The sequence below is a fragment of the Plasmodium malariae genome (assembly GCF_900090045.1).
Source record: "Plasmodium malariae genome assembly, chromosome: 5".
NCBI lineage: Eukaryota > Apicomplexa > Aconoidasida > Haemosporida > Plasmodiidae > Plasmodium > Plasmodium malariae.
This window is the reverse complement of record NC_041779.1, coordinates 1,835,689-1,852,725: the sequence shown is the minus strand read 5'-3', so window position 1 is coordinate 1,852,725 and position 17,037 is coordinate 1,835,689. Positions and strand designations below refer to the sequence as shown.

The following is a 17,037-nucleotide window of genomic DNA, read 5'->3' as shown; positions in this document are numbered from 1 at the left end:
TTACTAAAAATATTACTGTTATTACTTCATAATAAGGACTTAGTTGCATAAGGATATATATTTTTTTCTATTCATTATACTCCTTCATTAAATTAATTTTATTATATTTTTCATTATTTCTTAAAATCTTATAAACCGATATTATAAGCATAACAGATAACATAACCATAAAGACAACAAATAATACTATAAAAAGATAGGGTAGATCTTTTATATTTATTGACAATTTTTTTAAAACATTCATACAAAATTGCCCCAATGCACTGCTTTTAAACTCTTGCGCTGTAGCATACAAAAGCGATAAAAAACTAGGCGATAGGGGTATTCCTATTCCAAACAAGAAAAAAAAAAAAAATAACACAATACCAAATCCGTAACTTCTAAATTTTATTTTTTTCAAAGATATATCACAAATTCTTCTTTTTTTTTCAACAAAATCATCATAATTTCTTTTCTTAATCCATTTTTTTTCAAAATGGAAATGCTTTCCATCAAACATTCCGTTATTATAATCAATAACCTCTGTATAGAACTTTTCCTTATTTAATAAATTTCTACTTGAATACTTGTTTTTTTTTTTGGTCCCCTTTTTGTTATTGTATATATCCTTTTTTTCGTTCACTCCATTATTTCGAAACTTTTCTTTTAAGCATACTTTATTTGAATTATCTAGATTATATTTTACTAGTAATCGGTAATTTCTTGTGTCTGATATTTTATCAAGATAGCAATTTTCATTCGTGTATTCACTAAATCCACTCTAAAAGAAAAAAATTGATATTCAGTATTAAAAATAATAAAGAATATAATTCAAAAAAACAGTACTAATAAAAATATAATACACTATAAATATAATTAAAGCAATTATCATTAAGTTATGCGGGTATACAAGTTCATAGCTAAAAAGGCATATCCATGTTAATAGGAGATATACAGCAACATCAATAATAATAGGAAAACTTTTTTTTTCCTTCATCGCATAAATTTTTTATATTTTTTATTTTATTAACAGAATAAAAAATTAACAACAATATACTTCTACTAATAATTTATTCTATATTTTTTTGAGTATTTATTTTTATTATTTCTTCTTAAATGCTTGTTATATGCATATATATAATACATATTTTACAGCATATACAAAGTAAAATAACTTTAAAAATATATTATATAATTTTTGTTTTAATCTAAATAAAAAAAATGACCCTTTAAAATAAAATAATTTTAATCATTTCATGAATACTTAAAGTATAAAATATATATATATAATGTAGTACATTAATTAAATAATTTTTTATTATTCATTTTTATTGTGAACTATATATTAAAATTATCATTTTCTATTATATATAAATGTTGAGCTTATCTACTATATAGAATGTAGAGAGTATATACATTATATATTTCTCTAAATATTAAGATTGTTATCAAATTAATAATTCTAATTTTATGAACTTTGTACTCTTGAAGAAAAAGTTATTTTAAATAAAATATTAATTATTATAATATAATAATTATAATAATAAAAAAACATATTATGCTATATTAATTATAACAAATATACTAATTCATATTTAAGTACATAAAATATTTTATCGAGTATACTTTTTTATAAAAGGAATATTTACATGGAGCTATTTAATATATAAAGGTATATGTATTCCAAATGTGAATAAAGAGATATTTTTTATCAAAGCTTTATAATTCTTAAAAATTTCATATTTAAATTAAGTTAAACTTATTCTTTTTCTAAATTATAAATAGATACATTTAACTACGTAATTTTTTATTTTTTTTTTTAATTAATTATATATATTTAGAATTAATAATAATGTATAAATAAAAAGAGGAAAAAAGATTAAATGTAATACTTATATAGAAATATTTTATGAAATTTCATTAATTTATAAATATATCAAATTAAATAAATTCACAAATAATATGCAGTATATAATATGTACATATTAAATTACAAAGTATAACAATATACTATACTAAAATACGTGATTTATTAATTTTTCTATTTATAATTTTAAAATAAATATATTTTTTTTTATTTATTCTTTTAAAAATATTATTGTGGTAATGAGTTTCATAGGTGTAGATTAATAAACCTACATAAATATGTAAATAAAGAATATTTTATTAAGAATACGTTTAACAACAAAAATATATTACCCTCAATATTTCCATTGTTATATTTTATATATAATAATATAAACATTATAAAAGCAATACACATAAAATTATTGTAATCATTTGTGATATTTCTTTATATTATTATTATTATTATTAAATTTTTATAGCTTGAATGTGAGTAATTTTAAAATTAGTAAAAATTACTGAATAAAATATAATTTTTTAAATAAGTATCAAAGTAATATATTTAAAAAACATAATGCTATTACATTTTCATTGTTATAATAAACATAAAAAATCAGAGATAATGTACGTAAAGATACTTATATAGTTTCTTTTAGGTTTTCTCACAACAGTTTCGTCTAAATTTTTACATATAGCTAATGTTTCTATATGAAATATACATTAAAACATTTAAATATCCATAAAATGTATATATAACTTATAAAATAAATTATGTAATATAGGTCCATTATATAATGAATTCCTTCTAAAAATTAACTTATAAATCTTTTCAATTTTAGCAACGTTTATTTTCTCTAAATAATTTTTCAAGACTTTTTTCTAAAATATATATTTGTATTCACCTAAATTATTTATTTTTTCCTGAAAATAGGAAATCTTATACATTAGCTCCATTTTACTTTATAATATTTAATTACATCCCTATTATATATGTTTACAATAAATGAACAGTGTCATTATATATATGAAATTAACACGTTTATTATATTTTCCTTTTTTATATTAAATAAATTATATTATTAATATTTAATGCAAAACTATAATATTAGTTAAATTTAAAATGATATTAAATTTCTAAATATTATTTTCATATTTATACTAGCTATATGGTAAAATACCATCAAAAATTACCATATACATTTAAATGCTCAACTTTTATATAATGTAACATATAGATTATATTGTTACAATCATAATTTAATGATGTATATTTATATTTTTTGCTTTAAAAAATGGGAAAAACTAATTAAAAATTTTCCCTTTTGTATATTTTAAATAAAAATTATTTAATTTACCATTACTAAAATGTTCTCATTTTTTAATCAGTACACATAATCTTTGCATAAATGGTGTAAAACATGAACGATTATATAATAATCTATATAAAGACATATTATGCAAAAGGGTGATATTTTTTGTACGAATTATCAGAACTTCAAAATTATGTATGTTACTGGTAAAAATTATGCAACTACAAAAGTTGACTGCTCATATAAATTGTCAACTAGGTACATGATCTCCTCGAATTTCAATGAATCTCATTTTATATAAAACTTTTACTCGCACAGCTATTAACACGAGAGGCACATTCGGATGATACTTAATAGGAATTTATATAATAAATTCCAATAATTATATTGATATTTATTGTATTATTTTAAGTATATTTTGTTTTTTTCAAAATATATATTATTTCAGTTAAAAATAATAATGCTCTTATATCATCCATTTAATTAATTATAACAATGAATTATTTCTATAATAAGGCAGTATTCATACGAAGGTCTATCTTTTATACTATTTTACTTCATTTGAACAATGATGTTGTTTTAAATAGAAAACAATATAAATATTTTGAAATATCTAGATGAACAAATTTATCATTTAACTAATCATTGTTCTGAAAATTATCATATATATTTAAGTTACAAAACGTACTATTTAGTACATAGTACTTCAATTCTAATTAGTAACTTCTCAACTAAAGTAATCATTGGAAATCTAAAATATATAATTGAACATGTTAAGTGAAATGTGTTTTAAAAAAATAAAAAAAAGTAAAATTAATGGAATAAATTTTTATAATAATAATATTGCAAAATAATAGGATGCAGCTAAGTACGATTCTATGACAATTATAAAAAGTTCTTATATTAAGAAACATGTTAGCTATTTTAATTCGGTAAAAAAAACAACGTGAAATTAAATAGTAATTCTTCTGTGGGCATATATTATATCACTATGAAAAAAGAGTTATTGTATAAAAATATGTTAATATTAGTTAATAATATTAATATTATTATTCAAGATTAAAATATTTACTATGTACGATATTTATTGTGAAAAATTCATCTATAGAATTTATATAATGTCAAAACGATAAATAAATATGCATCACACTGTCACTAGATAAGGAGAAAAATAATTTTTTTTTTTATTGTCTAATAATTTGTAATAATAGTAATATGTTATAAATTAAAGTAAAATTAATAAAAACATAATAATTTTAATATCACAGAATTTAAATAGACAGATATGTAATAAAATATTCAATCAAAATTTGAAATATGTGTCCTATGATTGTAGAATTATATATTAAACATATTATATATAATACGAAATGTTGCAATTCAATAGGGTTAAACGATATTAAATAAATATAACAGTAATATCACGTATTTTACATTATTGTAATATGTATAAATATAGTTTATTTCGTACTTAGTCCAATCAAATATAAAAAAAGTTTTTTTTTCATTATGATTGGGCTCTATATTTATCCGAATAACTAAAAGTATGTACATAAAATAAAAATATATTTATCATCAAAATAAGTTTTTTTATATTATATTGAAGATGTATTATTATTTATGGGCGTATTCCCTGTTTTAATATATATTAAATTATAAAGAATAGTATGAAATAATATCAACTATAGATTTAAATATGTAAGTAACTTATTTTAATAAAATATTCCATAGTTCTTACTTTGCGCATTTGTACATATTAAATAAAAAAAAATAGAAAATATAATTCGTTATTTAAACTATTTTTTCTTAAATATAATTACTTTTAATTATATTTCTTGCTTTGTTCTGTTTTACTTAATAGAATTTCGACTATATTATATTATGTTAATAATTTACATATTGTGTATATCATTTATAGTAATATATATTGCATTTTTAATAAATAAATAAATAATATATTTATTATACTATTAAAAAGGCTCCAATAAATCATATAAATCATTAATAATTAAATATCACTTTTAAATAAATGTAATTCGTAAAATGCAGTATCAAGATATAATTTTCATAATATATGCAAAAACAAAAATTGGAAGTACAGAAACAAAAAAAAACATTTCACACATATATAAAATTGTTAAGAAATAAAAAAAATAAAATAAGTAAAAAAATAAATAAAATATTTCATATAAACAAAACGTAAAACTCTTTCCTTTTTTTTTTTTTTTTATATGTTTTTTATTTTATCAAATATAGTTCATTCCACGAAAATTTCATTAAATAGTTTTATAAAATATATCTCATGATTTAATAAATATTGTTTTCCTAGAATCTACTTACAGAATTAATAAATACAAAAGTGTTTAACAAAAATCAAATCAACTGTTTAAACTATGAAAAAAAATAAAATAATGTACAAAAATAATATGAGTTAAATATTGGAAGAAAATATGTTATAAAAGGATATTGTTTTATTTATCTGTTTTGTTTTTCTACTTTATCCTATTATAATTGTATTAATGGAATATTCATAAAACGAAGTATATTAAGAGTACATATTTTATTATTTTAATATACTTCCTAGAACAATATTATTAGAATTTCTAACTATATATATGTATGTATTTCCCTTTCAAGGTTTAATTGAAGTATATTGTTAAATTCTCATTCATGTCAAAAATCTCTTATATTGTTTACTACATAAAGTAAAACTATGTATGTATTATATAATTATATTTCGCAAACATTGTTTTTATTAATAAATATATAATTATATTAAAAATCAATAGTACATATATATTTATATATAAACCTATGTAATATATTATAATTTTGTTACGCTTATATATAGTCGTCTTCGTCCAATAATAATATTTTCCAAGAGTATTTTTAAAAAGTATTACAAAATAATTAGTATACAATTTCTAAAGAGCTTTTACTTTATATATAATAACAGATTTAAACAAAATTGTTCTAAAAGAATTTTTTGCATGTTTAATAATGGAAATCGTACTACTATTATTTTATCCTCTATTATATTCCTAATGAAATATTTTATATATTTACAATATATATAATTTTTGCTTTTTTAGAAATAAGTTGTACGTTCCTGAATTATAATTTTTATGAAATTTTATATTCATTAAATTTAATAAATAATATTTTATTAATTTTATATCAATAATACTACTTAATGACAATTTTAAACAAAATTATTATTAATTTTTTTTTTTTTAATTACATATATTTTTTCGTTCCCAGTATAAACTAAAATTATACTTAAACAAATATATATTGTTATTTATATTGTTATAATAAAAAACAAAAATAAATAAATTATAAATCAAACATTTACTAAATATTATCAAAAGTACTATATATGTCTAATACCTTAATTATTTCAAAAGTTTTATCAACATTAAAAATATTCATTATACAACATAATACAAATATGCTTAATTTCTTTAATAAAGCTATTATTTTTCCCATTTTAACATGTAATTGGAAATACCTGGATGAGGTACCATAATTGCTATATATAAATTATTATTTTTCTCATTTTTTTTTATGCTTTTTTATATGAGAATATATTTTTATTCAAATAATTTATAAAATACCATTTTTGAATGTTGAATATTCATCTTTATTTTTAGTTAATCATCCATCGCAAATCATGGTACAATGGATACTAAAAAAATAATACATTCAATGTAAGGTTCACAAGGTTACTAAGTAGTGAAACATAAGTAGCAAAAAACAAAAAACTAAAATATCAAAAAATAGAATAAATGATTCATTATATCAAAGTGAAGATTTCTTAGTAGAAAGAATATATTCGTTAGAGGATAAAAACATTTTACGAAAAAGATTTATTGATTTAATGCAATATACAATATTTCCAAAACAACATGATTCATTCAACATGGAATGTAATTTAAAAAAAATATATAACTTAAAACATTATGATAATTCTGAAAAACATAAAAACTCACATACATCATTAAAAAAGGGAGACTCAAAGAATTAATCAGATTTATTCCAAAGCAAACAAAGTAATAATAATCATTCATTTAAACATCAATATATAAGTAAAAATCCCTTATATTTAAGAAAAAGACGTCAATCGTATTCTTATATTAAGTCACACAATAAATTGTTTAAATTATTATATATATTGTTTACAATAATTACTTTTTTTACTAATTTTATATATCTCTTCTTCTATAGGAAAATACTAAGTAATGTGCAAAATTTGCTTATCCACAGATAAGTTTTATTAGGAAATAAATTCTTTAAATTAACATATATAAAATTATTTAATAAATAAATCTAAAACTAGGATAAATATGAAAAAAATATTTGCTGTAAAAAATTAATCTCATAAATTTTAAAATTTATGACAGTATTTTAAAGGTACATACAATTTTATATGTTTAATAGTAAAAAAGTATACGACCTAATACAATTATATAATATTTGAATTCTTTATTTTTTCATGTTTAATCTTAAAAAAAAGACTTAACATAATTATATGTATCCCTTAATAGGAGGAAATTATTAATATTTTAATTGTTGGTTCAGATTATTGAAGTTTCATATTTTATCTAAAAATATAACTTTTAGAGTTATATATATATATTTATTTAACAGTATTTGCATAAAAACCATTTATATTACAATTATATAAATATCAGAAGATACAATTAAATTACATTAAATGATATTTTTCAATGAATATACACGTAGTTCTCATTCCTTTTAATTTCCAAAAACATGTTTCTATAATTAATTAATATTTATTAAAAAATTTAGAAAATAAAATGTAATTATTCGTCAACTAGTTTTATTTATACCGTAAAATGTAGTATATTTTTTATCTTGTTTCTTGTTTTGAATAAATATTTTTTATTTACTATATAAACAAGCCTTATCAAAGATTCTCTTTTCTTATGTATTTATTCGCATTAACTACAATTTACATAATTTATTAATATGTAAATATATATCTTACAATTTCCTCATATCATTACTTCGTTAAAAAGAATTAATTTTTAATAATTTTTCATTTATATATTTATTATATTATCTATTTCCTCACATTTTTATATAATTATGGAATTCTTAATTGCATACTGTTAAATTTCTTTTTTTCTGTATATTTAACAAAATTTTAAATAAAGCTTATTATTTATAAATTCTTCCATTTATAATTGTATTGGAAGCAAAAATAATTGATTTCAGAATTCTTATGACAATTATTCCATTTATAACGTCAAAAGTTATAGCAATGAATAAATGATTCCCTTGTCCTAACTTCAAATATGAAATTTTAATTATTTACTTAATGCCCTAATATTGTTAAAATTCTGATTCTCATTCAAAAAGTAGCCTATATAAAGTCTTCTTTCATAAACATAATTTATATATCACTTTATATTCTTCATTAAATTTAATAAAAAATTATCATTTTCCTATTTTTTCCTATTTTATTAAGGTATTATTGTGTCTAATATCGACCATGTGAATGCATAGATAATATGTAGTTTGATAATTTTTTATGTCTATAACTTTTTAAAAATTTTATATAACGCAAAATAATGTTTCTATTATCAATAATATCTTTGCATACAATGCTTAATCAAAATAGTATCCTATTTTTTATAATCCTCCTAGATAACTGTATATATAATCCTTAATCCTTCTAATATAATAATATATTTAGTTTCTCGTATTCAAATGATTTAATTCAACATATGCAAAGAAGAAATATATTTAAAAAAAAAAAAAAATATAATATAGTGTATAAATTGCTTTTATTTTAAATTGTAACTTTATTACAATAGTACTAGCATATTGTCAATTTTTATTTTTTTTTTATATCTTTGAACATCTTTAAAAATATTAGTGTCTGTACATCATCCTTCATTATTTATGATAAAAATTAAAAAGATTTATTTTAATATAGTAATTCAAAAGATTTAAAGTTATATTAGTATTATTAAACTCAATTTGTTTGCACAGTCGTGAAATTTTTTTTTACTTTTCATTATGTCATTAGTACAACCATACACTAAAAAAAAATAAATTAAAAAAAAAAAAAGTTAGTATTATTGCACATCTGTTGGTATATTCATACCGGAACAATTATTTATATTATTTTTATTATTATAATAAAGAACATATTATATTAATATATAGAAAGCAAAATGAATATAAATATGGTATATATACTTAGTTTATTAAAGTAACATTTTTTACTTGAATATAAAAATAAAAATTAATACTATATTTTCTGTTAATTGAATAAATCCTTCAATTGTAATCTATATTTTTATATGAACATTGTAAAGGAAATAAACATGACAATATGTATTAAGTATAATGGACTAATGAAAAAGTTTTTTTTATATCTTTTATTATAATAATCACATCCAATCATAAAATATAAAACAAAACTTTTCAACAACAGAAAGGATAATTTAAATGTAAAATTTATTACACAAATTTATATTATAAGAATATTACAATTTACTTAAATCATTAAATTATGGTAAATAAAATAAAAATTAAAGCATATTTTTTTTTTTTGAAATAACTTTATTATTTTATTGTATATTTATATTTAAATGCTCAATAAATATATAAAATATTAATTTTGTAATTTCACAGTAATCAGCCATAATTTCATGTATTATTATATAAATACATTATACATAAGGCTAATACAATTCCTAAATATCGTTCACTAAAGAATAACACATATATTTTCAATTTCTTTAGAATTTCTGTGTTAATAATTTTCTATTTTATAACAATAAAATTTTCCACCATGCCATATTTTCTTTTATTACGTAGCGTGCGAACATCAGTTTTATGCAAATAAACTTATTCATTATTAACATTGTAACACGAAAAAAGTTCATACATGAGATTAATAGAAATGATTATTTTGTATTAATATATAAATTATGATATTTAATATAAAAGTAGAATTATTCATATTTTTTTATATTATATATATTTTTAAGCTTTTAAATATAAAGAAAAAAATCTAACTGCACAAAAATGTAATATACATTTAACTATAAACTTTTATTTTAATTCTTTATTTTTGAAATTTTAATTCTTTTAAATATATGCATATCATAAATATAAAAATAATTTACACATATTTACATGGTTATGCAAAAAACAATTATTTATTTTTGCTTCGTTTATTGTTAGTTGTACCTTTATCTATATACAATTTAATTTTTAAAACTTTCAAAAGTTTAAACATATATTGATAAGAATTTTTTAGTAAATACGCACTACGATTCTTTTATCATGATACCATTTATATTGAATATTAAATATATTTTCTTATTACCAAAACAATAACATAAATTTTTTTCAATTTATTTTATAAAAAAAAGACATTTACAATTAATTTAAAACAAACCACATATTTCTGTTATTATATTGCGAAACAAACATTTTGCATTATATAAACATAAAAGATATAAAAACAAAATGAGTACAACATTTAAGAGTAATAACAATAATTTTCCTGATAGTTTAAGGAAATAATACTAGTTGAACTCGTTTTTATATGAATTAAATAGAGAATACATACGTTTTAAATTCAAATACACTTAAATTCTCATATTCACGTTATACTGAAGTATTAAATTAAGTTCAAAGAGTTCTTTAAAATACAAGTATAAGAAATAAAACAATCATATTCGCTTATTATTAAGATTACACATTTTTATATATTATATAACAGGAGGTATTTCCATATATATATTATTATAAAAATTAAGTAATTCTATGTACGTGCAGTATTTATACTTGACATTTTTTAGGGCATCATATATCTAATTTCACGATATTAAATGTTTTTCCTACATAGAACATTATCACCTTTATAACAATTTCTATAATTTTTTAACTTTATTTTTTCATATATTTCTAATTTCATCAAAATATGTATAATACCTAATACTATTAGTATAGATGGACATATAAGTAATATATGATATATACAGGAACAGCTGGAAAGTAATGGAAAGGTATTAAATATTTTTTTGGATTAATAGTAATTTTATATGTTAAAGTAGATAATGTGAATAAAACTACTCCTATAAACAAAACTAAAGAAAAGGGAGAAGTTACTAAAATTATTTTTCCAAATAACCTTGTACATTTACTTTTTTTGTTATATGCTCAAGTTACTCATAATTTTATCCATGCAAATTAATATATTAAATATTTTTTTTTTAAAAAAATATATCTACTCTAATAAATAAAAGAGGATTCATTTTCTTTGCTATCTTATCTGATTTCTCCCTATTAAATTCTATTCCTCTTAATTCTTCTCTTTTTAAATTTCATATAAGTAAAAGTAGACCATATTATCAATATGACAATTAATATACACAGTAATACAAAAAATATTATATTATATTATCATTAGTTCCTAAAACAAAGTTTTTTGTTAAATTTGGACTTCCTTCTGGACTTAAATAACCTCAAACTAAAACTATCAATGGTTCTAATATCACCCGCGAAAGTACTAGAGTTGGTAAATACATTGATAATCCAAACTTTTTAAATACTAATTTTTGGTATTCTCTATTACTGACGGATTTTTTCTAATAAAATCTATGTAATCAAGTTGCTTGAAATAATTTCTTTCAAAATGAGACAATTTGTTTTCTCAATATATTAATTTTGTTTGTACCTTATATAGTTTATTGAATTCTTCATATAATGAACTTCTCCTTAATTGTATGTTTGTTTTTTTGTTCCTATTTCGAATGTTGGATATAACCTTTTCACCATTTTCCTTATCATTGGATATCTTTTGTTCTGACTTTACAATATTTGAATCATTGTTTTCTTCAAATTCTCTTAGTAATATAAAATTTCTTAAATCTAATTTTATATCATACTTTTGCTTCTTTATCAATATATTTAAAGCACACTAATAAAAAAAAATTAAATATTTATTATTGAAAAAGATAAATAATTTCGTTTTCAAATTCAAATAAATAACACTAATATATACAAAAATACAATATATAACTTTCTCTAAATAATATTATTAAGCCAGTTCATTGTAAAAATGAAATATCCAAGTTAAAAAAATAAACATCCAAATTTTAATAAAAAATATTGACTTAATTTTTTGTTTCATTATATATATTTTTAAAATACTACTATATTCAATAATAAAACAACAAACAATCGTATAATGCTTTTTTAACTATAACGGATACTCTACGTATTTTGTGAGTTTTTTATTTATATATAAAAACCTAATAACATATATAAAATTAAAATGTTTCTAACAATTAATATAAAGAATAAAATCACTAAAAGTGCATTAAATAATTTTTATTTTCATATTATTTATAAGAAATTAATTTTAATAATAATAATAATATAACATATATTCATTCAAAAATATTCAAAATACATAATTTAATATTATACAGTAATTAAATAATTTTTATGTAATACTTTTCAATATATATATATATATATATGTGATCTTTTAATATTTCAAAATAATAAATATATTTTAAATGTAAAATGTATAGAATACTGATTATGTATTATTCTATATATTAAGAGAATATTTTGTAATTTTAATGAATCTTTCTTATTAATTATTCTATTTTTGTAAATGTTACATTTTAGAACAAATGATTGTTATTGTTGAAAAATATTTATTACCATAACAATATCATAGTAGGAATATTAATTAAAAAAAGAAACATTTTGAAAAAATTATGCATTATATTAATGATAAAAATTGAATTCCTTATGATATTTCATATATTTAAAAAATCATATTAATAAGATGTCCAACAATATATAAAATATGTATATATTTCTAAGGTAACCAAAAAAAAAAAAAACAAATTATTCATACTTGTAGCATAATTTTTAAAAAAATAAAATTTAAATACTCTTAATATATATCATTATTTGTAAATGAAACCTTGTAAATTCATGGAATTAATTACTTTTTTCTGTTTTTTAAATGAAAATATATGTTTAGATAAAATATAAATATAATGGAAAATAAGAAGAAATAGAAACGAGATGCAAAATTTCCTTAAAAATATAAAATATAATTTCCTCAATTCAAAGGTATATCAAGTGAAATATATTTAAAAATATGTATAATTTACGAGCTGTATTATGAACAATAAATAAGAATAAGTATATTTTAATAAAATACGTTTTTTAGTAATATATTTCAGAAAATTTTAGAAATAATATATTATTATTTTATTTTTTCTTTTGCAAAACAAAAAATTCAGGACAAATTCTAAGGATACATATACTAAGATGAACACAAAAAAATAATATACTGTTAAAAATAACTTTAGCAAAAAAATATATTATTTTTTAATATTTTTATTCTTTATGCATAGTATCCTTAGCTATGACAATTATGAATATATCATATACAAAATTATATACTGTAATAATCCTATAATAAAACTTTATATTTATGTTTAGCTCAATGAAAATTTTTCTTTAAATAAAACAATTAAAAGAATTAAAAAAATAGCTAAATTTGAAAAACTATTCTTAAATTTCCAAAAACAAAAAAAGATTTAAATTAACACTAATATATTTTTTTGTTTTAATGAATATGTATATTATTATAGCCACGTCATATATGGAGATTATTATTTAGTTTCTTTTAAGATTTTTCAGAACTTATTAATTTCCCATTTTTATGTACATTTTATGTTTTTATATAAAATATACCCAAAAACATTTTTAATATGCATAATAATATACAAATAACTTATAAATCACATTGTCAAATTGAACACTTTGTATAGCAAAATTCTGCAAGATATTTATTTATAATAAAATTTTTTAAGTTTAATAACATTGGTTTTTTATAAATATTTTTTAAGCCTTTTTTTAAAAAGTAAACACATATTTGCATAAATTATTTATATTTTTCCTAATTTCAGAGGTTATATATAAAAAGTTTAATTTCTTAGTAAATTATTTTATTTTTTCATTATTACGTATATAAAGCATAAGTTTATTTTTTTTTATATACATATATCTCAATAATCTTCACCTGCATTTCAAATATCTTTTATATATTTAATGAATTATATTATAAATACATAATGATTAAACAAGTTAAAAGAAGAGCAATGTTAAATTTTAATTTTCAAAATATAATCTTCATATTTATAATACGTAATACTATATCTACAACAAATAAATTATTTATTTATATAATTGATTTGTACCGAAAATAACATATTCTTTATATGGTTTCATGTATTATCTACCAAGGAAACAAATATTATTTTTTTATAATAAGTGTATGTTTTATTTTTTACATATTTTTATAATTTAACACATAAATTATTTGTTTCACTATTTCTAAAATGTTACTTAATTCAATTATATATGTAGACTTCACAGATAAACTACAAAATATAATTGATCATATAGTAGACATATAGGTAGATATGTTACACTAAATTAAATAAGTTTTTTCACATTTGGAAAAATTTTAAAATGAATATAACACTCGTAAAAATCATATGATTATGAGAATAAGGGTACATCTTTTAAAGTATATTAATGTACTGCATGAAAGTAATGAAAATTAACGATATATAGTTCCAGTAAAATGTTCATTTGTGGATTTACTGATACCAGAAGAAATAACGTCTGAAACTACATTGTATGAATTTATCATTTTATTTAAAATAATTACATTATCATTTACAGAAGTATTTGCTTTTTCATTTTGTCTAGAACTATAAATGAATTTATTCAAATATGTGAACGTTCTACACCATATCTGTAAATTGTTACTACAAAGAATTACTGTTTTAATAATGTTTCTTACACGAATATGCAATTTATTTAATACTTATTAATATCGCGTATACTTTATTCGATATTCAATAAGAAAAAATATAAATATATGTATAAGAAAAATCCTGCAATACAGATAAATGTTTCTAAAAATTATAAAACATATTCGGCACACAGAAGTTATTATGCACCATATATTTTACAAAATTGTAATTTATAAATGTTCCATAATATATGTCTATCAACATATAATATAAAAAACTTGAACAATTAAAAGGGAATATATAATAGAAAAAAAAAAAAGTTCAGGAAAATTTTTTCAAAAATAACAATACAAATGTAATAACATATGAATACAATGCTTATAAGACTGTATATAACTCATATACAAATAACACTGTAAAAATTTTATCAAGGTAAAAAAAAAAATATATGAAAGTGAAGCACAAATATTTTATGCAAATTTATAAGTAATAAAAACACAGAATTATGAAAAAGAAATAATTTTAACTAGCTAACTAACATCCATATTATTGTTCAACATGAACATAGCATACATGAAATGTATTAAATGCAAATAATCATATAATACATATTAAATTATATGTAGCAAAAAGTACAAATTAATAATTGAATAATTTAACAATCGTTCCACCTGTACTGGAAAAACAGAATAATAATTAAATTAACTAAAAATTAGTAATTCTAAGGATATGGCATATATAATTTTTGGATTAATGCATAAATAATAATTTCTATACTATGATAAATAAATTATCAGAAATGTAATATATTATGGATCTCATTTTTTGAAAGATCCATTTATCAGAACAGCAGAATTTTATAATGAATAAATTATACATCGAATGATCTTATTTAATCCATTAATATGAAATGACGCTAATTAAAGCATTAAAATAATATCGCTTATTTTATATTACGATATTCTGCATAAATATAATTTATTAATTTATTCTCAAAAAAAAATTTTAATGTATGTTCCTTATATAATTTGATATGACTACATATTCATCTGTATAACCAAAGGTATATAAGTAAAATTAGGACAAACTTATTATCAAAGTAATTTTTTTTATTTTGCTTTTTATGATTATTATTACTCAAAATTGTTAAGACTATAATATTATGCTAATAATTATGAACTCTAGTTTGAATAACATGAACTAGAATTTTTATTACGTAAGTATCTCACTATAATTTTATATACCACTGTTTTTATATTACATTTTTGTACGTAATAAATGAGTAAAAATTATAATTTATTATTTAAATAACTACACTATCTTAAATTCATTTGCTTCTACATATTTTTCCGGTTTTACACTGTAATACTTTTTATGCATATAGCATTTGTTTTAACTTATATTATGTTAATGTTTTACATAAAAATATATTTATTTTTGTATTAAATATTATTTTTTAAGAAAAATGATTTATAACATATTCTCAATAATATTAATGAAATTTCATTATTTTATATGAATTTTTATTAATTTTGTATTATTTTTAAATAAACCTAATACATAAATTTCAGTATTGTACACAACCTCTTATCATATATTAAAAAATATAATAAAAAAGAAAAAAAAAATATATTTTTTTTTATAAATATTTTAAATATAAATTTACGTAGCTTTTTTACTATTCTTTCAAATGTTTGATAATATCGTAGCATATTGTTATTTGCTGCCACATATTAATCCACAATAATATGTTCACTATATATATTATATTTACATAAATTTATATAATATATTCAAGTACAGTAATATATATAAATAATACTTTAAAATATGATAATTTATTTTTATTTATAATCCTATATTTATTGTTATTAATATATTTAAAAAAAAAAAATTAAATAAAATGTAAGAGCTTAAAATAAAAGGAACATAAAAACGAACAAATAAATTTAATATAAATAAATTAAAGCATAAAAGAAAATTAAGATAAAACTTTTTAGAAAACCATATTTATTTTGCTTAACAATAATAACGTAATTTTATACGTGAAATAATTAATT

The 17,037-nt window shown here is 18.0% G+C and overlaps 1 protein-coding gene and 2 pseudogenes across 1 annotated transcript, besides 2 other annotated features; 1 reads left to right on the top strand and 2 right to left on the bottom strand.

The window, feature by feature from the left end:
- Positions 1 to 67: 67 nt before the first annotated feature.
- PmUG01_05044700 (fam-m protein) lies at positions 68 to 976 on the bottom strand (the record flags this gene model as incomplete). The annotated part of the gene is made up of 2 exons (XM_029003659.1): positions 68 to 760; positions 890 to 976. 2 exons carry the CDS (start codon positions 974 to 976, stop codon positions 68 to 70), a joined length of 780 nt encoding a protein of 259 aa, XP_028860583.1.
- Positions 977 to 6,585: 5,609 nt separating this feature from the next.
- On the top strand, positions 6,586 to 7,359 carry PmUG01_05044600 (annotated as a pseudogene).
- Positions 6,586 to 7,359: a sequence feature (Plasmodium exported protein, unknown function, pseudogene).
- Positions 7,360 to 11,489: 4,130 nt separating this feature from the next.
- PmUG01_05044500 lies at positions 11,490 to 12,315 on the bottom strand (annotated as a pseudogene).
- Positions 11,490 to 12,315: a sequence feature (Plasmodium exported protein, unknown function, pseudogene).
- Positions 12,316 to 17,037: the final 4,722 nt, after the last annotated feature.